Source organism: Hippocampus comes, unplaced genomic scaffold (assembly GCF_001891065.2).
Source record: "Hippocampus comes isolate QL1 unplaced genomic scaffold, H_comes_QL1_v1.1 scaffold319, whole genome shotgun sequence".
NCBI classification, from domain to species: Eukaryota; Metazoa; Chordata; class Actinopteri; order Syngnathiformes; family Syngnathidae; genus Hippocampus; species Hippocampus comes.
Window position 1 is genome coordinate 1,128,112 of NW_017806090.1, and position 26,920 is coordinate 1,155,031.

General features: G+C 42.2%; 1 protein-coding gene across 3 annotated transcripts in view; it reads right to left on the reverse strand.

Moving 5' to 3' along the window:
* The window catches only part of LOC109530886 (solute carrier family 23 member 1), a 43,625-nt gene extending 16,705 nt beyond the window's left edge, over positions 1 to 26,920 (reverse strand). The window contains exons 1-6 of one of the 3 annotated variants that reach the window (XM_019894837.1): positions 26,313 to 26,920; positions 17,210 to 17,266; positions 7,563 to 7,694; positions 4,361 to 4,518; positions 1,570 to 1,750; positions 759 to 940 (exon numbers count right to left, since the gene is read on the reverse strand). In XM_019894837.1, coding sequence (XP_019750396.1) covers positions 759 to 940; positions 1,570 to 1,750; positions 4,361 to 4,518; positions 7,563 to 7,694; positions 17,210 to 17,266; positions 26,313 to 26,351 — 749 coding nt within the window. In that variant the 5' untranslated portion in view covers positions 26,352 to 26,920. Of the gene's footprint in view, positions 1 to 758; positions 941 to 1,569; positions 1,751 to 4,360; positions 4,519 to 7,562; positions 7,695 to 17,209; positions 17,315 to 26,312 lie in introns of all 3 variants that reach the window. The other 2 variants (XM_019894838.1, XM_019894840.1) reach the window with 2 other exon arrangements.

Sequence of the window (26,920 nt, forward strand, 5' to 3'; positions counted from 1 at the left end):
GTGGCATAAAGCTTTCATGTGTGCCACAGACAGCGCGTTTGTCGAAAGCAGACCCAGGGCGCTGTTCAAGGTCTCGACTTAGAACAGAGGGCTGCTCATGGTAATGCTATGTGCTATTGTGAACAGTGAGACTGCAGCGTATCCTTGATGTGCTCGCCGTGTCTGTGAACAGAATACTCGCACAGATGCCCGCTACATTTGTCACTGCGAAGTTGCGACTAGGTCACGGTGGTCCACACGGATTGAATAAAGGTCACTTTAGTCTCAGTCCACGGGAAGAGTTGCCACTAATGAGCCGTTTTGCCAACCGTTCGGTATGCAGGACAGTTGTTCAGCAGCCACCCCTGGCAACAATAGCAACAACCCTATTTTAACCACCGAAAGGACGCGCCCATCAGAAAAATAAGAAATGAGACGCCACTCCAAAAATTTTGAACTGACTTCAGATCAAGATATATCGTCAACAAACAAAAAAGTTCAGTTGCCTCCATTCACCCTTTGCCCATGATGAGTAAAAACAGAAACGCAAAACTCAAAACATTTTAAAATATAGCCACGCGCATCAAGTACACGTGCTTCAAATTTGGTCGCAATTATAGCAGTACAAAATCTCTGGGAGAAGGTTGTCTTGAACAGACTCCTGGAAAATGAAAATTTAAACGTAGAATGTCACACTTTCGGGAGTTCTCATACACAATGGTCATCGTAGTCGCATGAGCATTTTTTCAATTCATCAGTTATAAGCTGTGCAAACTCACAGAGCAGCGATCCCCCAGTGGCCGCCTGACTTCTTGCCCGCCTCGGTGAACAGTGACAGACCGATGAGATTGATGGTGGGCGCGATAGCCAGCGGTCCGATGTATCGCAGCACAAAGCCCACCAGGCCGGTGAAGCCCAGCGTGATCTGGACCAGCGACGACACCAAGATCGCTCCTTGGATCTGTCAAGTGAGAGGTTGAGACCTTTCATTTCCTTTACAATTCAAATGATGATACTCCCTCCATGATTACGCTCCAATCGTGATGCGATACAATTCAGTCAGGGATGAGGGTTTGATTTGCAATACTGTGCTGACAGAGCTGAGATTGATGGCTCAAAAATACCAGATATGCTTTTAACAAATGACAGACGAACTCCCCAGGCAGACAGCCATTCAATGAATGCCCCCAAAACCCTTTGAATATACCCGGCAGGGGGAATCGGATTCTTCAGCAATATTCTCCTTCTTGGTTTGGGAATTGTCATTTTACTTGCTGAGCTGCAGTCCAGCGAATGTTTGTTTTTCCGACTAAGATAGGACACGCCCAAATTGGAATACAAGTCGACCCAATTGTGATGTGATTCACCGCAACGGTGATACGGTTCACTTTGATTGTGATACGATTCACCACAATCGTGATACTTCACTCTAACAACAATACAATGTACTCAAAAAACGAATTAATTCCAGTTTTGATGAATTAACATATTTGAACTCAATAAAGCAGCAGCACCTCGCAATGAAGTCACTCAGCGTGGTTGCTCCACAGTGTTGTGTGGGTTAATAAGTGTGACCACTTTAGAACTTACCTCGCGCATTCTCGACATCCAAACTTCGTCGCCACTTTCCGTCATCTGCAACGGGCTGCTGGCGTTGTGCGCGGACAACATGGCAGGCTCTTGCGTGGCGGGACACTGCCACTTGGGCAGCGCAAGGATGGCCAGAGTGGGAGTGATGAAGCTGAAGGTCCCGCCCTGGAGAATTGGCAGCCTGCGCGTCAAAGATCATGACTGTTAGTAGACACCAGAAACACATCGAATATGATTGGAATACCAATCTTGTATGCCATATAGCGCTTATCCCCTTTAGGGTCGCCTGTGAGCTGGCTTCAGCTCACTTTGGCTGAGAGGCACATGATCACGCTAACTTGATTCACGGTACACCAACATTAGCAACGGTGTCTGTGCTAAGTGCCATGTGTTTTGCTTTGAGGTGATAGTATAGGCTTTGAAGTGCTTTGGTAGCTCGCGGCGACAAGGAATTTCTTCAGCTTTTGACGTAGTACCCCAGATACAACGCAGGCGCAATGCTTCCAGCTGTCACAAGATGCAAAGTTGATTCCGCGAGACTCACTGTCCACACCTACCAACGCAATTCCAAGTACAACAGAATACAATGATTTGCAAATCATTTTCACCCTATATCTAATTTTATAGCTACAACACATTCCAAAAAAGCTGGGACAGTGGCATGTTTACCCCCGTGTTACATCACCTTTTAACAGCGTTCACTAAGCATTTGGAAACTGAGGACACGAATTGTTGATGCTTTGTAGGTGGAATTCTTTCCCAATCTTGCTTGATGTACAACTTCAGCTGTTCAACAGACCTCGGTCTCCGTTGTCGTATTTTTCGCTTCATAATGCGCCACACAAGGTCTGGACTGCAGACAAGCCAGTCTAGTACCCGCGAAGCCAGGCTGTTGTAACACGCGCAGAAAGTGTTTTGGCATTTTCTTGCTGAAATTAGCAGGGGTCTCCATTGAAATGATGTTGCTATATGTTTCTCCAAATCCTGTATGTACCTTTTGCGCATTAATGGTGCCTTCACAGATGTGTAAGTTACCCATACTACTGGCAGTAAGTAACACAGCCCCATACCATCACAGATGCTCGCTTTTGCACTTTGCGTCTATAGCAGTCCGGATGGTTCCTTTCCTCTGGAGCACACAACGCCCACAATTTCCAAAAACAATTTGAACTGTGGGCTCGTCAGACCACAGAGCACTTTTCCACTTTGCATCTATCCAGCTTGGATGAGCCCGTGCACAGCAAAGCCTGCGGCCTTTCTCAGTGTTGTTAATAAATGGCTTTTGCTTTGTGTAGTCGTTTTAAGTTGCACTTACGGATGGAGCGCCAAACTGTATTGACTGACAGTGGTTATATAATATGGCTGTACTTTGCTGATCCATGGGAAAAATATAACACTGCTAAACAAGTATGCAACATTCATTGGCAAAAATTTTGGAGAAGAAATTTGGAGGTGTGAAGGTAGACGGTTAGAAAACTGCAATAAAATGTGCTTTTTTTTTTTTTTTTTTTTAACGTGTTAAATGTGATGAATGAATTACGGGAAAAAAAGGGTGCGTCAACTGTACCCTTTTTCCCCAGCTTGACTTCACAACAGGCCGTTTGTCTTGGAGCCCATTGCAAACGTGAAAAAAAGATGCAAAGCAAATAAGGATTAGATGTGACCAAATGTTTGCCGGCCTCTGCATTCACGTTGCGTTTTAGCTTCTTGTGACCTGCGTGGGCTCGCGCCTCAGACAAAAGCCTCCATTATTTGCTCAGGGTTTTCAATACGGGGCACGTACGACTCAATTGTGTGGGAGGCTGCGGCGTACTCATAAAGATGGATGCATCGCCATCATCATCGTCATCGCCTCACTCCCCCGCGGTGGTGCTTAATGGCTCCCAGGAGTTCTATGCATACATGAGCTCGATGCGCTAAGCTGCGTACACATTGAACATCTTATTTATGGCGATGATAAACAACGCGGGAGAGAGCGCGTGAACCTGACTTGCAAAAATGAAATGTGTGTGTGTGTGTGTGTGTGTGTGTTCTGCAAAGTTCCAAATAAGCGGTTTTGCATCATAGGTTGTGAGGCTAAATTTGCATTTTGCGCCTCACATAGAGACATCGAAAAGCAATGTGCGTGCGTGTGTGTGTCTGCGCATGTGTCGTCCTCACTAAAGTGTGTGAAACACTGAGGCACGATTGCCTGAGATCAGGGATCGCCAACCGCCCTCACAGTATCATGAAAGTTGTTGCTTTGAACTGGGCAGAATCCAGTTGAATGTCTTATTTAGGCATTAAATGTACATCTATTGTCAGTCAAAATGGTAATACAGATATACAGGATTATATCTGCAAACTTCGAAATGTAATATTCCCAAGAGGAGAGAAAGGGCTCAAGCCCTTTGGCAAATGGCAAAAATCTGCCAATTGCCGCCCACCCAAAAAGCTTTGGAATTACCAATGGGTGCCACAAGATGGCGACAAAGAACAAAAACTAAATGGTGAAAATGGGCGGAAAGGACAAAGTTAGTGGAGCTGTTTTAACAGGCTACCTTTTTACACCCCCCCCCCCCACACACACACACATTACATAACGTAAGCAAGAAAATCTTGACAATTTTGTGTCATCCATCTGTCTACTATAACACCTGATTCAGATTGGTGCTGAGTAGTACGAGCCATCATTATTTGGTCCAAATGGTGGCTTCCAATCTAGAGGATCAGCCTCAAGGTTTTACTTTAAAACTGGTCAAATAAAATACATCTCTTCATTTATTTCATTTAATCTCATCACATTTTTTACCTGATGCCGATACTCGTCTGAAGCAACGTGCTGAGTCCGGACACGAAGAAGATGGTGCAGATGAGCTGGCTTTTGGCCATGTTGTTGTTGCCGATGCAGAGCGGCTCGGCAAGGATGAGCGGGATGGCGATGATGCCGCCGAACGCCAGGACGTAATGCTGACACAGAGCCGACACAGCAGGACACGTATGACCAACTCGTTTCGCTCATGATGTGCACATGACTTGAACCTTCCATTCACGTTTATGCATGTCATGATTGAAAAAAAGGAAAACGTGGTCACTCGAAAGCACGGCGACGATGTCGCAAGCACATGCCGATGCACTGTGGGACACTTTGTATCAGTGATGAATTTCGTCGTCCTTTTTCGCATCGTCACAACCACCAACTGCTAAAATATTTGTTTATTTTTACATACTGGCAACTCTGATTGTTAATGGACAGATGATATCAGAGGGAGGTAACCATCGGGACGTGAGTTTGCAGCAGATAGTTGATGAGTGATTACTCTGATGTTTTGAAATTACCCATCAATCATATTTAGATGAAATACTTCAGCGTTTGGCAGCAAGAAACGCGGCTCTGCTTTTCGGCGAATTTTGACCAATTTCTTACAAATGACAATTTTTTCGATGATGGTCACGCTGATGATGGTTCATTCCAAATAGACTCTGGCTTTTTTTTCCCCCCAAACCCAGCTGATTAAGTCCAGGTGATTGAACCGAAAGCCCAGCTGTCATCATACCACGAAGACACCGCCAGTTCCTATCATCATAACAAGCTCGAAGCTCTCTGATGCTGCCAACGCTCTGTGTTCACGCCACGCTGCCGGCATTCAAACACTATCGCTGGGATGTTGATGTTCCATTTTGACCTCTGTCGACTGATCCCCCCCGTTGCCTGTTTTACAAATATTTTCTTTGGCATTCGGCTTGAAATCATATAGATTTCATGATGATATCTTTGAACGCCTGAACAGCAAGTCGGTGAGAGGATGTCAGTTTGATGGAGGGAATGTTCCCCACTAGGCGCCTCTTCTCAGACTCTATTGCCGCTCCTATGATGTCTTACTGGCGTTATTGGTTGTGAAAGGCCCAGAAGAGATGAAAAAGTGGGATCCCGGAAGGCTTGACATGGTAGAACAAACAAAGAAAAAAATAGCAAAGGATGTCTGCCATGTTGGTTTGAAACAGCCATTTTAGGGTTATTTTACCAATTTACTAGTGATGACTGCAAATTAACCATTTTCAAAAATTGAGCCTTCAAAACCAGTTTAATACCATGCATTTTGACAGACACGTCTATCATGGATAAGGCCACCAAAAAAAGCCTCTGGAAACCATATCCAAAAATGCACCGGAGGTCTCTCATTCTGTTTTGAAGCGCCCATTTTACGGGTCATTTTGCCCATTTCTAGGAGTCCTCTGAAAGCTGACTCCAAAGAGAAATTGTGACTGCCTTACTGACAAAACCAGACCGAGTTGGTAAATATTCAGCAACATCCAGTGATATTTCGGTCAGCTCCACATATCCAGCCAGCTAATACTGGTAGACGCGCTAACTCAGAACAGCCATTTTCATCAGTCATCAGTCGTGATGACTGATGACTGATAGCGGCTAGTGGCTAACAGCTAGCTGCTCTGGTCATTCACCCACAGCACTCAGCCGTGAGAGCTGGGCCGGTGATAGCGAGCCGCGGGACACTCCTGACATTCGGCAGACTGCGTTTCAAAGGCAGTATAATTCGCGAAAATGTATTTTCTCACTTAGCTTTGAGGCTGACAGCCTGCCACGGTTGTAGCTGTTACCGATCCATTTTAAACAAACCACGCTTATTCAAATGTGTGTGGGTTTTTTTTTTTCTGTATCGAATCCTTGAATGCTTATTGAATGTCATCAGTCTTCACTTATTTCATTACGCAGCTATGCTCAGAAAGCTAGAGTTACTAAAAGCTTTCTGTGTGAAAAGAATGCCTACAGGATGTTTCGATCCAATCAATCAGCGTAGGCACCTATGCAATGTTAATCAATTATAGCCTCATGGTCACCAGCTGCATACAAGTGTGTCAAAAGTCAACACTTTTTTCTTCACAGAAATACATTTGAATTTGCTACGCTTGGTTTTTAGTAGCCGTTAGCCGTGTAACATCATAAACACAAAAAAATTGCTGTCATTGCAATCTACTTCTGCCCTGATGAGATAGATGGTTGCTTTCTGTATGTAATATGAAATATTTGTTAAGGACGCAGCTTTTAACACACAATTAAACAGTCCGGTAGGATGATCTGTTGGTATTAGTATGCCAGTCAGTAACTGAGTTTAGTCAGGAGTCACTTAGTCAGTTAATTAGTAAGTCAGTTAATTTTTATAGGAGGTCCCCATATTCTTCCGACACTGTGCACACCAGTTCATCTCACCTTTTGTAACTTCTGAAGTTAGTTTGTCAGGACCATCATGAACTGAGGACCCGCTGGTTAGGTGATTGGTTGCTCGGTAAGTAGGTTCATTAGCGAATAGTGGGTCAGTTACTTGCTTTAGTGTGTAAATTACAGGGAGTACTTAGTTCATGACAGTCGTACACCAAGTATGCCCTATGGTGAGTTGCTTGGTCACTGTGTTGAAAAGTCAATGAGCCAGTCGGCTAACTTAGTTCAGTTAGCAGGTTGGCAAGACAGTTTGAGTCCAACGGCGGTGACATCACCCAAAACCGAGGACTCTGTGCACTTAGTGAGTAGGATAATATATTAATTAGTAAATCGTCAGTTAGTTAATTACCACCAGTCCTTGTTTCACACCCACATTTGTTTTTTGTGCCACAGCGCAAACTAGCTTAGCGGCCGGCATTTGTAACCTCCAAACCATTTATGTTGGGCCGCCGTAAACCAAGGTCTCGCTGGAGTAAGTTGGGCGAGCTGTCGCTTTGTATGTTCATTCGTCAGTCAGTTTTATTTCAGGAAGTCAGTCATGGTACACAGTTCGTTTCAGATGGTCCTCGTTTTACTATCGCGTCTTCTTTCACTGCCAAGCAAGCTCGTTCATCACGAGCCGTATGTCACCTCAAAACCGTGTGTATGGGGACCGCTCTAAATAAAAGACACCCTGTCGTGGTTAGGGTCGGGGTGATTGTTCATCACTGTGTTTAGCCTTTTCGACCTTTTCCAGAAGCTTGTGCCAACATAAAACAGCATGAGGTGAATTTACCTGGAATCCAAGCAGAATGCATAGGTACCATGGTGGCCGGTCATTGAGAGCGTAGACCAGGTCAGCGGCCGAGTGGGCGCTCTTCTGCCGCGCCGCCGCATCCACTGCTGGCTGTTCGTTAGCCTCTTTGCCCTGCGAAAGACACGTACCATCAAACTAAATCACCCAGTGTGCACACGCTACATCAAACACAGGTGAATCCCACCACACAACAAGGACAACACAGCAGAAGGTTTTATTTGCTTTGTGGATTTTTAGCCTTGGTGTGTGGAATGGAATGCCGTCGGTGCCGTTTGTTTCGACTGCAAATACTGAGCATATGCGCCGAAATTTGTTTTTTGATTTGTGGCATGTAAAAGAAGGTTGGCTAGAGCACAGACTCAAACACATACCGCAAATGTTTTTTCTCTTCCCGGTGGTCCGCCTAACCTTCCACTTTGCCCTATATTTTGCTGTCAATTTATGGACATATGGATGGAAAGTGTTCATACCAGTCGATCAGCAGCTACCCGCACTAGTTTCCTACTTCAGGTCTTGAATCTAGACCAGAGTCATTTTTTTTAGCTATATATATGGTTTTTATTGTAAGGCTATATCGCCCAGGCGAGCATGGTTTGGATTTGTGTTCTTTTGAAAGAGCAAAGCTCATTTTTATAAGGTGAGTCCTGACGCGGTGTCATATGCCTGGGAAAAGAAATGGCCCGCTACCTGCTTTCGTTTGAGAAGTAGCAGATTTGCGAACAACACAACCATGGCATGTTTGACATTGTCCCACGCCATTAGCGGCCGTTTCATTTTGAGTTACCGGTCAAAGTATAGATCAAAGTGTGACTCAAGATGGCTTCCATTAGTGCGTGGAGCCATCATCAGTGCGTCCAAGGTCAGTCTAGCTGAAACTGTCACACAGTCAGTGGGCAAATAAAAACCTTGTGCGGGGGCTACTGCTTGGAGTTAGGGTAAGTTTAAATCTCTTTGTTTTGCGCAACACAGTGGCCAGCAGTCCCGCTCCTGAGCAATCGCTTCTTCCCTGTTTAAATCGCGCTGCTGCCTTTAAAATGTGTGAGGCTCCTCAGGCTCTGCTGTCATTGGCACTCTACTCATGGCCACTTCAACCTCTGAAAATATCAAAGTGATTGCCCCGCCATTTGGGGATTTTTTTTTTTTAATATATATATAGTGAGCTCCTCTGAGGAAAAGGCTGATCAAAAAATGTTTTTTGAATCAAAAAAACATACTTTTATTCTCCTGAAGATTTTGACTTTTCTAAAAAGAAATCCCATCAAAAACACGCGAGCGCGCGCACACACACACATACACAACTTTATACTTAAGTGATTTTTTTTTTATTATAAATGTTTTATTGCAAAATGCAAAAAACAATTTAAATCAACGCATTGTTGCTTTCCTCATTACTCTGTCCGTCTTTGAATTTTTTTTTTTTTTTTTTTAACCATAGCAGCCTTCTCATTGCGGCCTGCCCTCATCCAACATGGCCGCCATTAATCATGTTGCAAATGCGCTTTATTGGGTTTCATGTCAAACATCAAGACCAATTCGTGTTCTTTTCTGTTTTTCTTCACCGCGTCAGCATGTTTCTGCCTTAGACAAAGGCACCTTTGATATCTGACCTCGTCGCCACGTAGCATGACATCCGGTGAGAGGCCGCTCTACTCGCACAATGTCAGAAATAGCCACAAGGGTTCTTTTGTTGTCACGTTGAATCCGATCGCCTTTGTTGCCTTGTCTTTGTTATTTTGTTCTCATATTTTTATCACAACAAAGCATTCTCTCCAGGCTTGGGTTTAACAAGACATTGCGGTAAATGATAAGGGCGTGTACACACTTCAAAGTTGATTCTCTGGTTCGGATTAGGTAAACCCTGGTGAGTACCAAAAAGAGAAAATCCTGGTCGCTGCCAAATCAATGAAACCTGGTTTGTACTAGACCAGTAAAACATGAGACGCACCAAACATGCAAACCCTGGATCATAGTAATTAATTGTACGCACGTGTTCTGGGGTGCACACCAAACAAACAAGCTAGCTTCGACACACAGGCAGGAGGAGTAAAGAAGGAGATCTGCTAAATCTGCATCAAATGTTTTTCTTTAGGGGTTGTTTATGGTCGCAAACGTTGGCAAAGACATTCAACAGAACAGTTTAAATGGTCACAAACAGTTTTTCTTGTCGGCAGGAAATTTTGAACGTGTTCAGGGTTTAACAGTTTTTTTTTTGTTTTGTTTTTTTTGTGGGATGCTCATTTTGAACACCCATTTTTTGAAGAAAGACTGCAACCATTGAAATAGTGCACAAATTTCTGGCAGACGTCTTTGCAAATGCTTGCAGTTTTGCATCTGGCGGTGAAATGACTAACTGCCATTTAACTGAAACTGGAAACCGAAATGTAAAATCTCTAATATACTAAATATCGTAATATGACTCCAACAACTAGTAACTGTTAACTAGATGTAAATCAATCACAGAAAAAAAAAAGTTTGAGTCGGTGGGGCGGCGCAGCATATGCACGAATGGCCAGAATGTTTCGAAATCCACCTCAATTTGAGCCAAGAAAAACCCTGATCAGGAACACCGACACATATCAAAACAACAAGCTTTCATCATAAACTTGATTCAACCTGTGCCAACGTATGATCAAGGGTCCTTATGCCTTTTACTGACTGGTGGGAGCTAACCGTTGGCATTTTTATGACTCGTAGGACCAGGAGCCACCTGATACTCAGCACAGAGTGGGGGATTCTTAAAAACACAAAGAGGTCAACTCTGTTCAGAGAGGCCACACGGGACAGATCGCTTTCCTTAACATGGTACAAGCATTCAACATTCAAGTCGCTTTGCTGTGGAAACACGAGGGCTGGGGGACCTGGCATTCAAATCAAATCTCATTTTCTGATTTGACTTTTAAGTTTATGTAACGAGCGGTTTGGCCACAAGAAAATGCTGACAGTATCACTCTTATTTATTACAAATGAGAATTTGAAATTTTGGTAGCGGTTTTAGCAAGCAGCGTGAAAGTTGCCATTGTTGATTTGCTTTCGCGGGCCACATAAAATGATGTGGTGGGCCAGATCTGGCCCCCGGGGCCTTTGACACCGGTGATCTAAGATGAGCGAATCAAGCATTTGATAGTTTGTTACCTACTATTCATGAACATGTAGCTGAAAATCAGAAAAGTAAAGGTTTATTTTTCAACAATTTTGTAGCCGAAATGTCCTCCAATTCTGGAATGATTCATAATTTTTTTTTTTAATTAATCCGCGGATAATCCAGTTTTCAGATCATTTTATTTGGAAAATATACATTTTACTCACAGGATTTTATGGTAATTATTTTTTTTGGGGGGTGATTAAAATCTGGCTTGGTCACCAGTGGGCTGTCTTGGTAACTTCAAGAAAATCCTCCATTTTACACTGCAGGTCTTTGTGCTCCTCTCTGGCATTTTTTTTTTCTTATTTACATGGATTTTCAAGTGATCCATCGCCAACATCCCCTGTGTTTACGTTTTCTGATCACCTGAAACCACCTGCATACTGGATCTTTTGGGTCCGTATCCTCACTTGGCCTTTTGATGCGAGCAGATTGTCACGGCACAATAAATCCCTCCCGGATCTGGATGGCAACCTCACTTTCCCATAGATTGGGCATCCTCCAAAAAAGTTTTTATTTTATTTATTTATTTTTTTACTTTTGAACTCACGGTCAAGTATTAAGTTCACTGGAGATTGTTTTTGTACCCATTTGTTGTCGACACGCTGGGAAATTCTCCAACTTCCTCGCGTGATACCCGAGAAGTGTGGTGAGAGAGTGGTGCAAGGGAGGAAAAAGCAAAAACGTTCTGTTTTGTTTTGTTTGGCAATTAAAAAACAAACAAAAAAATCTGGATGCCCACACGCCGACCACCATTGCCAGTGATGGATACGCATTGCGAATCATTTAGGAACATCTGAAAGGTGGAAAATGATACACTTGGGCGATGTCCACCTGCATTACAGTTTTTTTTTTCAGTTTCATACCACATTCTAACTGTTGATGAAATCTGATACATTGCCTTTTTCCTGGAAAAGAACCACAACTTTATTTGCCTGCTTTTCAGTAATAGGACTTGTTAAATTAAAATATAGATGACACATAAAAAATACAATCTCTTCAAATTAAAATCTAACTTGACCGTTTTCTTTCTAGAAAAAAAAAGTACGCAGTTAGTATCATGATTCTATTTATTCACAAGATTTTTTTTTTATTCGTGACAGACAAAATGGTTTTGTAGACTTCAGGATTCATTTTGGTAACATCATGACAAAAAAAAAAACACTGCCAACACGACAGAGGACTTCAGTTGGGGTGGAAAAATGGCAGAGTCAGTCACTGGACCTTAACCCAATTGAGCATGAAGAAGAGACTGAGGAGAGGAACCCCTTGAAATAAATAAGAACTGAAAGAGGCTGCAGTAAAGGCCTAGATAACCATTTCAAATGAAGAATGCAAGAGTGTGGTGAAGTTAATGGGTCGCAGGCTTGATGCAATGATTGCAAGTAAGGCTTAAGCCACGAAATACTTTGAGTTCATTTAATAATGTCTGTTCCAATACTTTTGCTCACTTAAAAAGTGGGTGGCTTCAAACAAAAGTTGCTCCGTCCTGAGTCGTTTAACACATCCACATGTAAATACCGTGAACTCAAAGTTGGACTTCTGAACTTTTGTCTCAAGCTCATCTTTTGATCCAAAATGTCCAGTATTTTTGGAGGGGACTTAATATGTTCAAGTTTTGCATCACTACTGCGTACTTCCATTGAGAAGCTGCGGCAGTTTCGCAGACATGCGTCATGTTATCAGTCACTACAGTGTACGGCTATCCAAAAGCTCTTTACACTTTTCTTCCATATGCGCACGGTTGCTAATATGTGTTAGACATCACTCACGACAGTAGGCGTGTGACCACATAATATCCTGTCATCACGTTATGGGTCATGCGTGTGGGGAGTTGGTTAAACCGACCTGCATGCTTCATGCCGGCAGGTGAGCTGTCACAAAGGCACGCAAATTTATGGAGGCGCCAGTTCGAAGTTCATGGCCGACTTGAAAGCAGGAGCTCCTCAAGGGTACAGTTCAAAGGACAACAAACACATCTGCTACTTGTGCCAGCACTCCCTGGGGTCGAAAAGCTTTACATTGTGCAACGTAGAAAAAGCCATTGATGGCTTTATGTTGCCATCTGGTGGTGGTTTGCCTGAACTGCGGCGCCCTGACATTGAACTGTTTTATGAAATGGACAAAACAGCATCGTCTATAGTAGCATGAAGTTGTGTCTTTAAAAAGAATATTCAGTTTTCTAAATCAAAGTTCTGGGGTGTTTCAGAATGGAAAGTAGTATTTTTCCCATTTTAAAAAGAAAAGTCTTAATCTTTAAACAGACATTTTCAAGATTTTAAAAGAGCTGAAAATTGTCATTTGTTGAATTTTCAGCATTACGGGTTTGTATTTACTGAAATCAAAAGCTCCATCCAAAACTTGATAACAGGTCATGTTGCAGTTTAACATAGGAGTTCTGAATTGATAGCCACAAAAAAAAAAAAACACTGTTATCATTGGGACGTTTGTTTAAAAAAATGACTGAACTGAGGGCTAGCCACCCTCCACTCAGCTGACCCAGAGGCAACTGCATGGCTGAAGGACTTTGCATTCGCTAAATAAATAAATTACGTATTTAATCAAAACCATTAAAAAATTTAAATGACCATGGACCAATACTGCCATGTGGCTATAGTTCAAGCCTTTGCTGATTCTATGCTAATAACTCACTCCTATTACCTTCATTCCGCTTCCTCAAATGAGAAGTTTTAGAAGTTGCTAGAGACACATTTTGGGAGTTCAACTTTCTACTAGGACCGTCAGATTTGAAGTTTACTGTGTGAGAATTACAACACACATGGCAGCGATTCCAGCGAAATAACCCAGAAACGTGTCCAATGTTGTGTTGCGCGTGATTATTTGCCGCGAAGCGTCATGTGCACTTTCCGCGTCACAAGCGCATGGATGTTCTTTTAGTGCTAATGTAAGTGACATTTTGGTCTTATAATTCATCAAAAGGGTTCACAACCTCTGGGTAATGCAACACAAGTCGGAACCGGGCAACAGCAGCGTCATCTATCATTTAATGGCTTCCAGGAGACGTTTGAGGCATAAACGTTGACCCACCGAAACCTCATCGATTTATCCGCTGCCAATCAATACATCCGACGCGTCCCTCTGACCCCTGACCGCAAAAAAAGGAATGGTGAATGTCTTCATACATTCACTTTGACAGCTGAGAGTCTCCACCATTTGTTACAGTGAGCACATGAGACAAACACACACCAACAAGCGGACAGTAGCCATCAACAAACTTATGATGCCTCAGAGTTTTGTGTTTTTGGGTGGTTCCTCTGTCTGTACAATGAAGTTTGTCTTCGTAGGAAACAGCCAAAATAATTCAAGAATGACTTATGATAGAAATTCCTACCTAGCGAGTCATCATTCTTCCCACATGCAACGATGGACTTGAATATTTCACAATTTAGCATCGTCCAGCCTCTGTCTATTATATGGGCTTCAAATTTGGTTGCAATTGGACAAAGAAAAAGAAAAATCAAGTTCACTTTTAATTCACTACAGGAAAAAGGGCAAAATGAGCCAGATACGACCTCTTCAAAATGGCAGACTTGCTGTGTCTTTTCCAACATGGCTACTTTGCCTTGGATATCAAACATATCCAAGCTCTTGTGTTCAATAATCGCACCCCAACATTTACTGCGTTCAATGTCGTTCAGTGAAATGTGGTGAAAATTCAACCTTGTGCAGTTGAGTCAGTGAAGTTTCGTGTTTCATGGCAAGTCACCTGGAAACCTCCAAAGTAAACCTAAAATAGCCGCTTCAAACCAAAATGGCAGACTTCCTGTGCTTTTTTTGGACATGGCTTTCTGAGACTTTTTTTGTGGGCCTACTCATGATAGTAATGCATCCCAAATGCAATGTTGCTAAGTTAAACAGGCTTCGGAGATTTTTTTTTTTTTTTAATTGTATCGGGGTGCTACCAAGCAGACGTGTTGCTTCATATTCAACTCGAAGACTTCCTTTGTCGTTTGAGGCGTGGCCTCTTGAGAATTTTTTTGTGGGTCTAGTCATAACGGACACGGCTACCAAATTTATTTTTCCGAAGTGAAACTCGCATTCAACAAAAAAATCCTCTTGTCCATCTGACAATTGCAGACTGTGACTGACCATGCAGATTGGATTTTGTTGTAGCTGGATTGTTTAGAACGTGACCACCAGAGTGCAACTGAATGGGCTCTTTCTTTATGACTGCTATATACTGAGTCAAATTCCAGAAATGTGAAATTCCACTGACTGTGGTTAACTTCATTTTACACTTGTATGATTCGTAAGAATAATAACATGTTCATAAAACACTGCAAGAATGACAACGAGGCCTGTGAAGTCAAGTGAGCTTTGATTATGGCGGTAGTTTGACCCTGGAACAGATTGTGGACACGCAATTAGGGAAATACCAAAATGTTTTTTTTTGTTTGTTTGTTTTTCTCAAAGCCTGAAGATGTTGAGCTATTACTGACCGTTATTTGGAATAGTTTGATTCCCTTCACGTCGTCAAAAGTGCCGGTTCCAACTGAAAAAAACAAAAGCAAACCAAAAGAGCCCCAAAACATAATGCTGCCACCACCATGCCTCACTTTGGGGTATCGTGCTCTTTTCAACATCAGCAGTGTTGTTTTTGCCAAACATATTTTTTTGAAGTTATGTCCAAGAAGCTCAACCTTGGTTTCATCAAACAATGACACATTTTCCAACAGGCGTTTGGGAGACTTCAAGTGTATTCTGGTAAAATTGGGACCTTTTTAGCCAGGTGGCAACTGTCTGGTTTTAGTTGGAACTGTGGCCTAAATCTTCATCCCTGGCAAAATAATAATAATAACAATAATAATAAAATGTTGCTATTCCTATCCATATTTCGATCAATCTGACCACCACTCATGTATCCACATTCAAATTAATTCAAAATCATCTTGCAAAAACAAGTACAAATAAACGTTTTAGAAGCGAAAGCTCAATGTTAAACCACTGAGTTCTAATCTATCGAAAATAAAACGACTTGCTAATGGTGATCAGTACATTTGACTGCAATCTAACTGTTGGTATTTTTCCACGTTCAAAATGACTTGAGGTCCAAAAGTTGAACCTCTGGGTGTACGGTCTACATAACAAACTTCTCACGAAATGTGCTTATTTTTGTACAAAATAAAACACTGGGATGACTACCACTGAGTGGTTAGTCAATCAATGAATCGGGAAGGGGAGTCATTGAATAACAGCTGTGCTTTCGGGCCGTTTGGTTTGTCAAAACCACCCTCCTCGTGCTTGCTGTGGCAGTCTGCGGATGTCCAGCCTACGTTTGTTGTGCATAAGCCACAGCCTACGTTACGACCACTGCCAGTTGTCACTCGACTGCTTCTGGATAAACTCTTTATTGATACAGCCCTAATTTTTGTCGATGGTTGTCTGTCTATGTGTGCCCTGCAATTGGATGGCAACCAGTTCAAGGTGTACCCTGCCTGCTGCCCCAATACGGCTGCTAGATAGGCTCCAGCAGTGTTTCCCAACCTTTGTTGAGCCAAGGCACGTATTTCCTCATCGGAAAATATATCACGGCACACCACTAAGCTGAACGATTCACAAAAAGTGGATACACGGGCTAATTATGTACCTTCTGTCATCTAGTGGAAGGGCATTCTGTTTTGCCTGTTAGTCTAGGTGCCTGCCAAGATAAATTAACAAAAAAATGTTTAACAGAGTTTTTTCTCCGGATAACTGACACTGGATAATGAGGCACCCCTGATGAACTCTCTCGGCACACTGGTTGGGAATCACTCCTACAGCAGACCCCCGACCCTCGCGAGCATAAAAGCGGTCCAGGTAATTGGATGGATGGATAGATGGATGTTTTATAGGCGTCATGGTAATTGACTGGTTAGCATGTAACAAAGGTCCGGAGTTCCATTCCGGCCCCGGCCTTCCTATGTGCAGTTTGCATGTTCTTCCTATGCCTGTGTGGGTTTTGTCCGGGTACCCCGGTTTCCTCCCACATTCCAAAAACACGCATGGTAGCTTGGTTGGACACTCGAAATTGTCCCACGGTGCGACTGTGAGCGCGAATGCTTCTTTATCTATGTGTCCTCAGCGATTGGCTGGCAGTCGGTTTTGGGTGTACCCCGCCTGCTGCCCGAAAACCGCTGGGATAGGCTTCAGCATGCCTGTGACCCCCGTGAGGATAAGTGGATTAAATCATGGATGCATGGATAGTCTTCGTATACAAAAACAATCCAGAAAGTTGGGTCAAATTGACGCAAGTAGAAGGTCGGTCCAATTTTTGCCCAAAATTGTGACATTTTTGACCCAGCGGGATTAAGAGCGTACAAAGTCGAGCATGGTGCAGTTGATCCCACTGACATTTAGCAGACTTTGTTGATTCCGCATTCCATAGTGGCTTACAAACTGTAAAGACAAACCTGACAACTTGTACAAAAATATGCTAAAATATCTTTTTGTTTCTACTTTTTGATCACAATGAGGGTGAACTCACCCCGAAAGCGGTGTCATCATCTGCCAGCTCCTTCAGGCCAAGCTCCAGGCGCTCCTCCTTGACAGTGAGGTGCATGCCGCAGGCGGACAATCAACAAACAGCGGCCTAAGAGTAGTGCGAGGGCAAAAAAAGTGCCGGACTAAGACGATGGGTCGCCACGGCAACTGAAGCTCACAGTCGAGTCACAAGAAGGGTAGCTGACTGATTCTGGGACCTCCCATCCCCTTGACCTACTGTACGGTCATGTGATGCGTGACCAGGGCTGGTCCTGTGCGAGCGCGTCTGTCACATGTGTCGCTTCATTAGTCAATCTTGTCATCAGCGGTACTCAGGAGTCACAGAAAAAGCATCAGTCTCCCGTTTTTTTTTTTTTTTTTTTTTTTTTTTTTTACTTCACGGATTTAACCATCGTCTGGTCATCATTGACATCAGTTGACCTCTCAAGGATTCTCATCTGCCTCAAGGATTCTCATCTGCCTCTGGTGGAGATTATCATAAAAAGCCTGACCATAAAGAATCAAATGTTATCCGAAAAGTTCCACCGCCAGATGTTCCAGTTAGTCAACTCATAAAACTAAATTTACCATTGTGATCCATTTCATTCCCATAAATCATTCCATTATATATATATAAATATATATATATATATTTATAGAAAAAAAAACTTCATGAACTGTACGGGTCTTGTGTGGATGAATGCATGCATAGACAGATGGATAGGTAGATGGTGGAATGGATGATGAATGGTTTGGTTGGATGAATTAACATATGAATGGTTGCATGAAGGACTCAATTGGTTGAATGGCCCATTGGATGATTGCTTGGTTGGATGAGGGCATAACTGGCTAAATGGATTGGTGGTTGATTGCAAGGTTGGTAGATGATTGGTTTTGGGTTGGATGGATGAATAAATAAGTGGATGGTTGATGGATGAAATACTTTGTAGATAGATGGATGACTGGATATTTTGGTGGGTAGATGAGAGGTCATAACTCGATGGATGGATGATTGGTTGGGTGGTGAAATGCATCAATGGATGATGGAAGAATTGGTGGATCGATAGATGATGGATTGATTGTTGGATGGGAAAATGGATGAATGACTGGATGGTTTGTCTGTTGGGTGGATGATGCATGCATGGATGGATGAATTGTTCACTCTTGAATCGTATGGATGATTAGTTAGATGGTTTGATGGATGTTGGATGAGTGGATGAATGCATATTTGGCTGCAAGGATGGATGGATGAAAAAGTGACCGGATGATTTGCTGCCTAGATGAATGGTTGACTGCTTGGATGTGTGGATGAGTAGATGTTTGGCTGAAAGATGGTTGGTCGCAAAAATTGATGGTTGTATGACTGAATGGACGAATGATGGATTGAATGTGGGATGGATGAGTGAACAGTTGAATGGGTCGGCAACTAAATTGATGATTGGATGATGGGATTGAGGACTGGTTCAATGGATGGATGAAAGGTTGCTGGATGAACGGATCCCTGACAGCTGGATGGATGCTGCAGTGATTGTGAGATGAAACAGATTGTTTGTTGGCTCAATGAATATTCGATGTATAATTAGATTCATTGGATGCATGATAGGATGAATGAATGGCTGGAAACTGGCTGGATGTCACATGAATGATGATGGACTCATAAATGGGTGCATAGATTGTTAGATGAAAAATGACAAGGAATGAATGGATGAATAGCTGTGGTCTCAGTGAAGTACCCAGCTTTGTAAACAAAATGGGGCCATAGTAGAAAACAGCACTCAGGACGGTCAAGACTCAGCGGGGTCTCCACCATCTGACATAACAAGCAACACATCATGTATCACGTTCACGTACAAGTGTTTGACAAGCGGGCCTTGGCGGGGGGCCTAACTCTGGGTTTTCCAATCCTGATCCACTCCATGTACTAGTGCAGTGGTTCTCGACTGATTACACCGACTATGACCAAACAAGTGCTTAGCTACCGTCTTTGTTACCGACTTGTTGCTTTACTGTTGTATATGTTAGTTGCTCCATGTACAGCACTTTGTATGCAGCGATGGCTGTTTGAAAGTGCTCTATAAATACATTTGAGTTGAGTTGAGAGCTCTCCAACAGTGAAGATCATATTAGAGTACCGCCTTACTTAGTAACACGGTACTCTAATTTGATGACTTTTTTAAAAAAAATAATTACTCTTAACACCTTACTGACTCTTTTACTCATAAAACACAACACATTGTGGACGGTTAGCATTGAATGCACTCAAAGTAAAATTTATTCAGAGTGATTGAGTGTCTTTCCATACGATATAGTCAGTACGTGACCAGCATAACCCACAAAAACATCAAAGCCGTCGGATTAGCAATGCTACCTGCAGCTCGCGTTTGAAGCGATTGGCCACCCTAGCAAGCCTTGCAAAGACCCTTTGTGCTTCTTCTCTTTCCGGTCACCACCAAAGCATACCTATTGCTAATGGCTTTAATGTAGCGTAGCGTAGCATCCAAGCCACGGGCCTGACTCAACTTCTTAATAATGTTAGTGTGGACCATTGTAAAGAATCAGGAGACCATTTCCCAAGCCTTGTGACTGCGAATTGTTGGTTGGCGCACACGAGACTGCGTCAAATGTTGCCCACTAAAGCGTCGCCACGAGTTAGCTAGTGCATGTCATTGCTACAGGATGTTAGCGTGACATCCAAATAGAGCGGAACGGCATCCCAAGCCATGTTAGCTTTGCTGGCTAAGCTTGCTAACAAGACTTCATGTAGGGATAGAGTTGTCTAAAGAGCTAATAACTGCATGGCACTGTGTTACACACTCCATATACATATGTAAAATACAGTACACCTCGGTTACACTAATAGGACCTTTGTCCTTTAATGGCCACCATACTTGTGGTTTGAAAAATGAACAGACATCAAGTGCTAAGAGAATAGCCGTTTAGTGAACTAGCATGACACACCATTCGAGATTACAATACTTTGAGGTTGAAATTTTCAAAACCAACCTTAAAATACCATTTTGGCTAATGAGCTAACAATAGCGTAGTATTATGTTACAGATAACACAATACGTGTTTACATTGGAGCCGAATTATGTTGTTGTTTGCCTATATGCGCATTGTGTGTGTGTGTGTGTGTGTGTGTGTGTGTGTGTGTGTGTGTGTGTGTGTGTGTGTGTGTGTGTGTGTGTGTGTGTGTGTGCGTGTTGGGGGTGGGGGTTGTTAAAATTCAAACTAGGCTGCAAAAGGTTTTGTGTGTCTGCGTGTGGTGTGCAATTTTGGATTATTCTGTGCATACAACACAAATCCAAATTCCAGTAATGTAATATGCATTGCTCTCTGGGTACTTCCTTACCATTGAGTGGTAAGGTCATAATAGCAGATTTGCTAATACAGTGTGTGCATTTGAATGGAAGGTGGGGGTGGCATTAAATAAATGTTCTTGCCACTCCCTTTCAAGCAAAATGGACTTTTGTTACCAATGTCCTCTTTTGTTATTTGTTGAGATATGATGCTGACTATGAGTTTGCTCTTGCCTAAAACAAACAAACAAAATAAAGATATACATCTACTGTCAATATATTAGAGGCGTATAAAGCATTGAATATAAGGCCCATATATTTGAGATGTATAGACAATACAAAATAATGTCCATATGTTACATTAAAGTCGTTATATACAATCTGTAATATAGTCCTACATTAGGGGACTATAGACCTTAAATATGATCTAGGTATGTTCCATTGCATGAGTAGACTTGAAATATGATATACATATGTTACGTAACATTCTGGTTACTGTATTTTTGTTTTAATTCTACTTTCTTTGGTGCGATCACAGGGTGTGACACGCTATGACAACATCATCATCATCATCAATCATTTCTGATGTGCTGTGATGGATGCCACCATCATTACTTGTGATCTAAGTGGTGGTCACCCCCCACCCCCACACACACACAAACACACACTTGTGTGCAAGTATACAACATGAGTGATAAATGAGGCGTATTAGCATCTGTGATCCATGACATGCTTGAACAACACAATTATTTTTTACTTTATCGTTAAAGATCAGAAATAAAGCAGCCCGAGTCACTTACAGGCTGTCATGAGGCAGACAATGTGACCACCCAGCTGGCTAATACCGAAAAGCTGAACTGACCTTCAAACAATGTTTTCTGTAGAAATACAGTAGGTTAAAATAATTTGGAATTCAACCTAAAATGACTCAGATAAAAATTTGGATTTTCTCTTTGTTAACATAGACTGGTTAATTTTTCAACAAATGGCAGCATGTTAAAAAAAAATAAAAAATAAGTTGGGGAGAGAGGTAGCGTCAACTTTTGTTGAGATGTTGATTGGCTGGCTGATTGGAGACTGAAGAAAAAAGCGACATGAAGACACGTGAACCAAGGAGCTTGAACGATGATCTAATGACACAAGACTCTCACAGAAGCAAGAGATTCCCAATCCATGGCCTTAAGACAATTCTTTGAACCTGTCAGCTTTAAGAATTATTTTGGGCGATTTGCGAATGCGACTTTTGGCAGCCTCAAAACCACGAGCTTCTGTCACTCAAAAACTTCCCATCTAATCGCAAAAGCACATAGAATGATGCTTTGAGATATCGTGAACCGACATGCAAGTTTTTCAAGATACAAGCTGCGGTCGTTTGAATATTTATTGATTTATTTTGCTTTGACTTGCGAGCGCCATTTTGAGATAAACATGAAACAGAGATTTACATGTGTGTTGAAAACAGTCACATAGCTTTGCTCACGATAGGTCAGTTTAGCTTGCCAAATTCATGAAAAGATTGCTGTACATAACTGAGAGTAAAAATTCGCATTTCCTTCCGGACTTAAATATATTCTCAGAGGCTTTACTTGTTTAACTCCCATGTAAAGGGGTTCAATCAGTACTGTATTTTTTTGTTGTTCTGGGAAGATGCACCTGTAATTTCTAAGACTGTCCGCCAGGTGGTAGTGCAACCTAAATCAGGAGGCACGCATCGAGCCTCATCCACTCATTAAAGTGAGCAACCGTTACAGATGGATGGATAGATGGATTTATAACATTATCGGCACATTTTTAAGTCACCTGTTTACGCATTTAATTGTACTACAAAAGGAATAAAAGGAACCGATTTTCTATAATTTTTTTAAAAAGGTGGGGAAAAAAAGACAATGACTCTTATCACTTAAATTAATTCTTTACGGTCATACAAGCGGGCCATATTCAATATTTATGGATGGAAAAAGGCAGCATATTTGTGCTCCCTCCTTCTCCCTATTCCATCCCCATGAATGAGCCCAGAAAGCATGACATCATCATTTTAACATCCCACCCCAACGCATCCCCAACCCCGCCCCTCCTCCACCTTTATGCAGCAACGACATCATCCTACAGGATTACAGTTTAATCTGAGGAAGATGAAGAGGAGGGATGAAGAGGAAGGAGGAAGGGTGTGGGGGGGGGGGGATTCATTCATCATTTTAAGGCCCTCATTGAGTCACCCATTCATTCATAGCTGCAGTCGCTGTCTTACGTAAGGTGGAAGGAGGAGGGGGCGGGTCAAGTGAAGGACACGGTGGAGGGTGGAGTTTGGAGGCAAATGCGACCCCCTACCTCACCGCCTTCCCCCTGATGCTGTAGAGGATTCCTTCATCTTGAGGATGGTGCAATGCACTTTTGCACACACACAGGACGAGGAAACACATGCTGGTGCCTTGATTTACAAGTTTAATTTCTTCACTTACCACATTCTTAACTCAAGATTCTTGTATCGCAAACCATCTGTCTCAATTGAAATGAAGGGACATACCATTAATTCGTTCCAGCCTCTCATCAAAAACCATTCACAATGTTTTATTTTTTTTCCCCCCCAACAAGAAAATTGCACGTTATTGTATTTGAAGCCTAGCTTGGCCTCATGATGGCAGTAATCCAATTACGTTGAGGTACAGTGTACATACTTGCTGAGTTAACATTTCGAATAAATGTACAATTCTTACACACACTCATGCTAACACACACATACCCACAGTTATATAAGCGCTCCTATAGGCTTCTTGTAAATCTGCTTACAGCTCCTTTGAACCAGTCTTTCAAGTACTGACCCCCAAAAAAACTTTCCTTATTTGCCCTTTGCTGCTCCACTGTTACCTTACACTTTTCTGTCATCAGAAACACACTCACTGAAAAGCCAAAAATGCCAAACACTGTTACAGCAATCTGTCGCGAGATTTGCCTGTATGTGCGTGCTTCTACTTGTGTCGTGAACTTGATTATTAGTTCATTGTTAATGTTATGAGGAGCTTCTTTTATGACTGTACTGCTTTTAAATCAAAGTGTACAAATTTACAATCATATAATGTCATTTGTTGTTATTTTAATTTGGAAAATGTTTTCAACATACTTTATACACACTTGGAGCTAGCAGTTGACAGCTACACTGTGGAAAAAGCTTCTAGTGGTGTAATGTTGAGGTTAATTTGGGGAGAGGTGCTGCAGGATATGGGCTCCGAGCAGCTGTGTTGTCCCGGCAGAGTGGAAAAGGGTCAAAGTTGAGCTCGGTTGTAATCTGCTTGCTTATCTGGCGTGTGTGTGAAAAGCCCCCCGCCCGAACCCCACACCATAAATGGCGACCTTGTGAACTTCCTGCATAGATGAGGTCAGCTCTGTTTGCCAGGATGCTCAGGAATTTTTACGGCACCAAAAGTCTGCCGGGAATTCCTCAAGAGTTCCACTTGAAAGCGGGATAACGAGGGAAGTGGAGTGGGGGTGCATGAGTGGCTTGTGGGGAGTCACGGGGTCAGACGTGGCCTCAATAAAGCTTGACCGTGGAGGAACAATGTCAGCTTTGACCAAGAAAAAAAAACTTTCCACTGTATTTCTTTTGTTCACTTTTATAGCGGCAGGAAGTCAGACTTGTTTGTCTATTTTGTAAGGACAGACAACAACTGAGGCCAAAATTGCAAAATTCGATGTACTCCTTCATAAAATATTACGTTTTATATGTTTTAACCGCGAGCAGCAAGTAAGTACTCACTCACTATTTGACTCATTCACTCACCGTTACACTAACAAACGAACCAACTCAATCACTATTTAAGTCACCTCGTTGTTTAACTGGCACAAATGAACTCACTCACTTACACACTCGTTATCTCATTCACTCGCGTGTTACCTCACTTACAAATTCTCTAACTTGCTCTGTTACTCGCTCATTATTTAACTCACTCACTCAGTCACTATTTAATTCACTCACGGTTTAATTAACTCCCTAATTGTTTAAGTCACTATTCATGCCACTCGTTCATTTTTTTTTAATGATTTCTTCAGTCACTCATCATCCAACACACTTTTTAACTTACTCATCCACAAACTAATTCACTCAATCAGTCTTTCACAATTTAACTCATGATATCGCTAATCTACTCGCTCACCGATGAACTCACTCACAAATGAATCGGCCAAGCCGAAAACTGCTGAGATTCCAATCGGGTTCGATAATGGGGATGTCAAGGCACACCTTTCCTGGTGTGCCGCAGCTTCAGTGACCTTCGACTCGACAAACCCCATTTTGGAAAGAATTCCTTTTGGTTTCCTTGTTTCCGTCTGCTGGCCCCGCCCCCTGGGCAGCAAAAAGGCGGGGCAGCAAAAAACGGGAGACTATTAATCAGCTTTCTGGGAAACAGGGTGGACGTTGTTCTTGTTCTTCTTCTTATCTCCGCTAATGACTTAAACGGGGCAGCACAGTGGTCTTGTGATTAGCCCGTCCGTCCCAGTATTGGCCAAAACCACTCGGAAATTGTCGGCAGCTAAGCTACAAGCTATGCCACGTTACTTGAGGCCCAACTCCGCTGACGCTATCACCAGAGTAATGTAACAAGCCAAGCAATGGTTTATGGGGGGGGGGGGGATGTACGGAAGTACCTCAAAGCAGCTCCAGTTGGGTGCAGCCTCTTCTAATTGGAAAAACTTCATGTTCAACTTTTGAAACTGTACCATTCAGGTTCACTCGATGGTACAATCAACGGGTAATCGTGCTTTGCGCTACTACTGCGACATCAAAAGGGAAATGTTTGAGCCTTTCAAGGATATTTGGGGGAATTTTAGAAACAAATAACATTTTTTTTAAGTAATCATCATCATCAGGAAAAAAAGATCCCATGACAAGAGTTCAACTTTTTTTGTTTAATTGCACTATCACAAAAGTCGCCCCCCCCCCATGAAAATAAGTCCATGTGGCATAAATGGTGCAACTCAACCCTTCAAAAGTGTGTGTGTGTTGGGGGGGAGATGAGAGTGTGCGTGTGTGCGCGCGCGTGCGTATTCCTGTCTGTGTGTCCTACCCAGGGTGTAATCATCCAAAATAAAAATACAGAAAATAAAATACTATCTAGTAAAAGTTGATTATTAAAATATTTTTGTACAGGATATACTGTACCAATATAATAATGCAAAATATGTAATCACAGAAATGAAAACTGAATTAAACAAAAATGAAGTCACATCTATTTTTAAAGGACATGCTCCATTTCCATTTATGTATTCATTTACTCATGAAAAATATTTTAAAATACATTTTTAAAAGTCATGTTCCATCCCCATGTATTTATTTGTTAATGAAAAAATATTTACATGAAAAATGAAGTCAAATTTCACAATATTTTAAAAGTCTACTAATTGAACAAAAATTGAAATATAGATATTGGCATTTTATCCAGCGTACAGTAAAATACAATTGTGTAAAATATCCAAAATTATGCTTTTTTTTTTTTGCAAGCACACAAAAATTAAATAATCCCCTTTTTTAAGTGTCATTTGTTTAATTTCCAATATATATATGCATTAATAGGGCGTAACCACGCAGTACACTGCAATGAAACTAAATACTGTCAATTAGGTCATGTGTGTTTAATGAAAATTAAACGCATATCAAATACCCACGGTGCAATCACATCAAAATAAGAATCGAGCAAATTGAAATGAAGTGGCAAGTTGCGGCCTGATGTTATGGAGGAGCATCACACATTCAGATATTCAGCGGCATCCCTGCACAGGTCTTTCTTTTTCCACGGACTGCAAAACGCAAGCGCTTACCTTCGTGATGAAGTGGCTGCTTTCCATCTCCCGCTCCATCAGCGCTCCCGTTTGGGGAAGATCTCTTTTTGTCCGCTTTTATACCGTTTTCGACTCTTGTACTTTGCTCTTTAGTAAGCTTTTTATTGGAAGTTTTCCTCAGCGTTCCCGGTTCATTGGTAAATGTCTCACTGACTTATTATGCAATAGTGAAGAAAAGGCACTGATAACAACATATTCGCACTCAATGACGGTCATAAAGTTTGAAAACTTTCTTGTGCAATCAGTGTATGCTGGTAAGTGCAATCGACCTTTGCTGACAAGTTATTAATATTTCATATCTTGGCCGTCTTTTGGCTTTAGGTTTGACTTTTAACGGCTATTTATTAATTTCATAAAAACACTTGTTTGTCCGACCGTTTGTTAAGCATCCATCGATTCACGCCATGTTTTCATCCGTCGGCCTCTGGTGGCCTATTCATCCATCCATCCATTCACCGTCCCATTCGTCAACGTCATCCATCGTCCTATTCATGCAGGCAGCCACTGGCTTAACCCATTGATTCATTCAATGAGCCGTCACCTGATTCATCCACCCATCGAGTCACGCGTTCATCCATCTCCGTCCA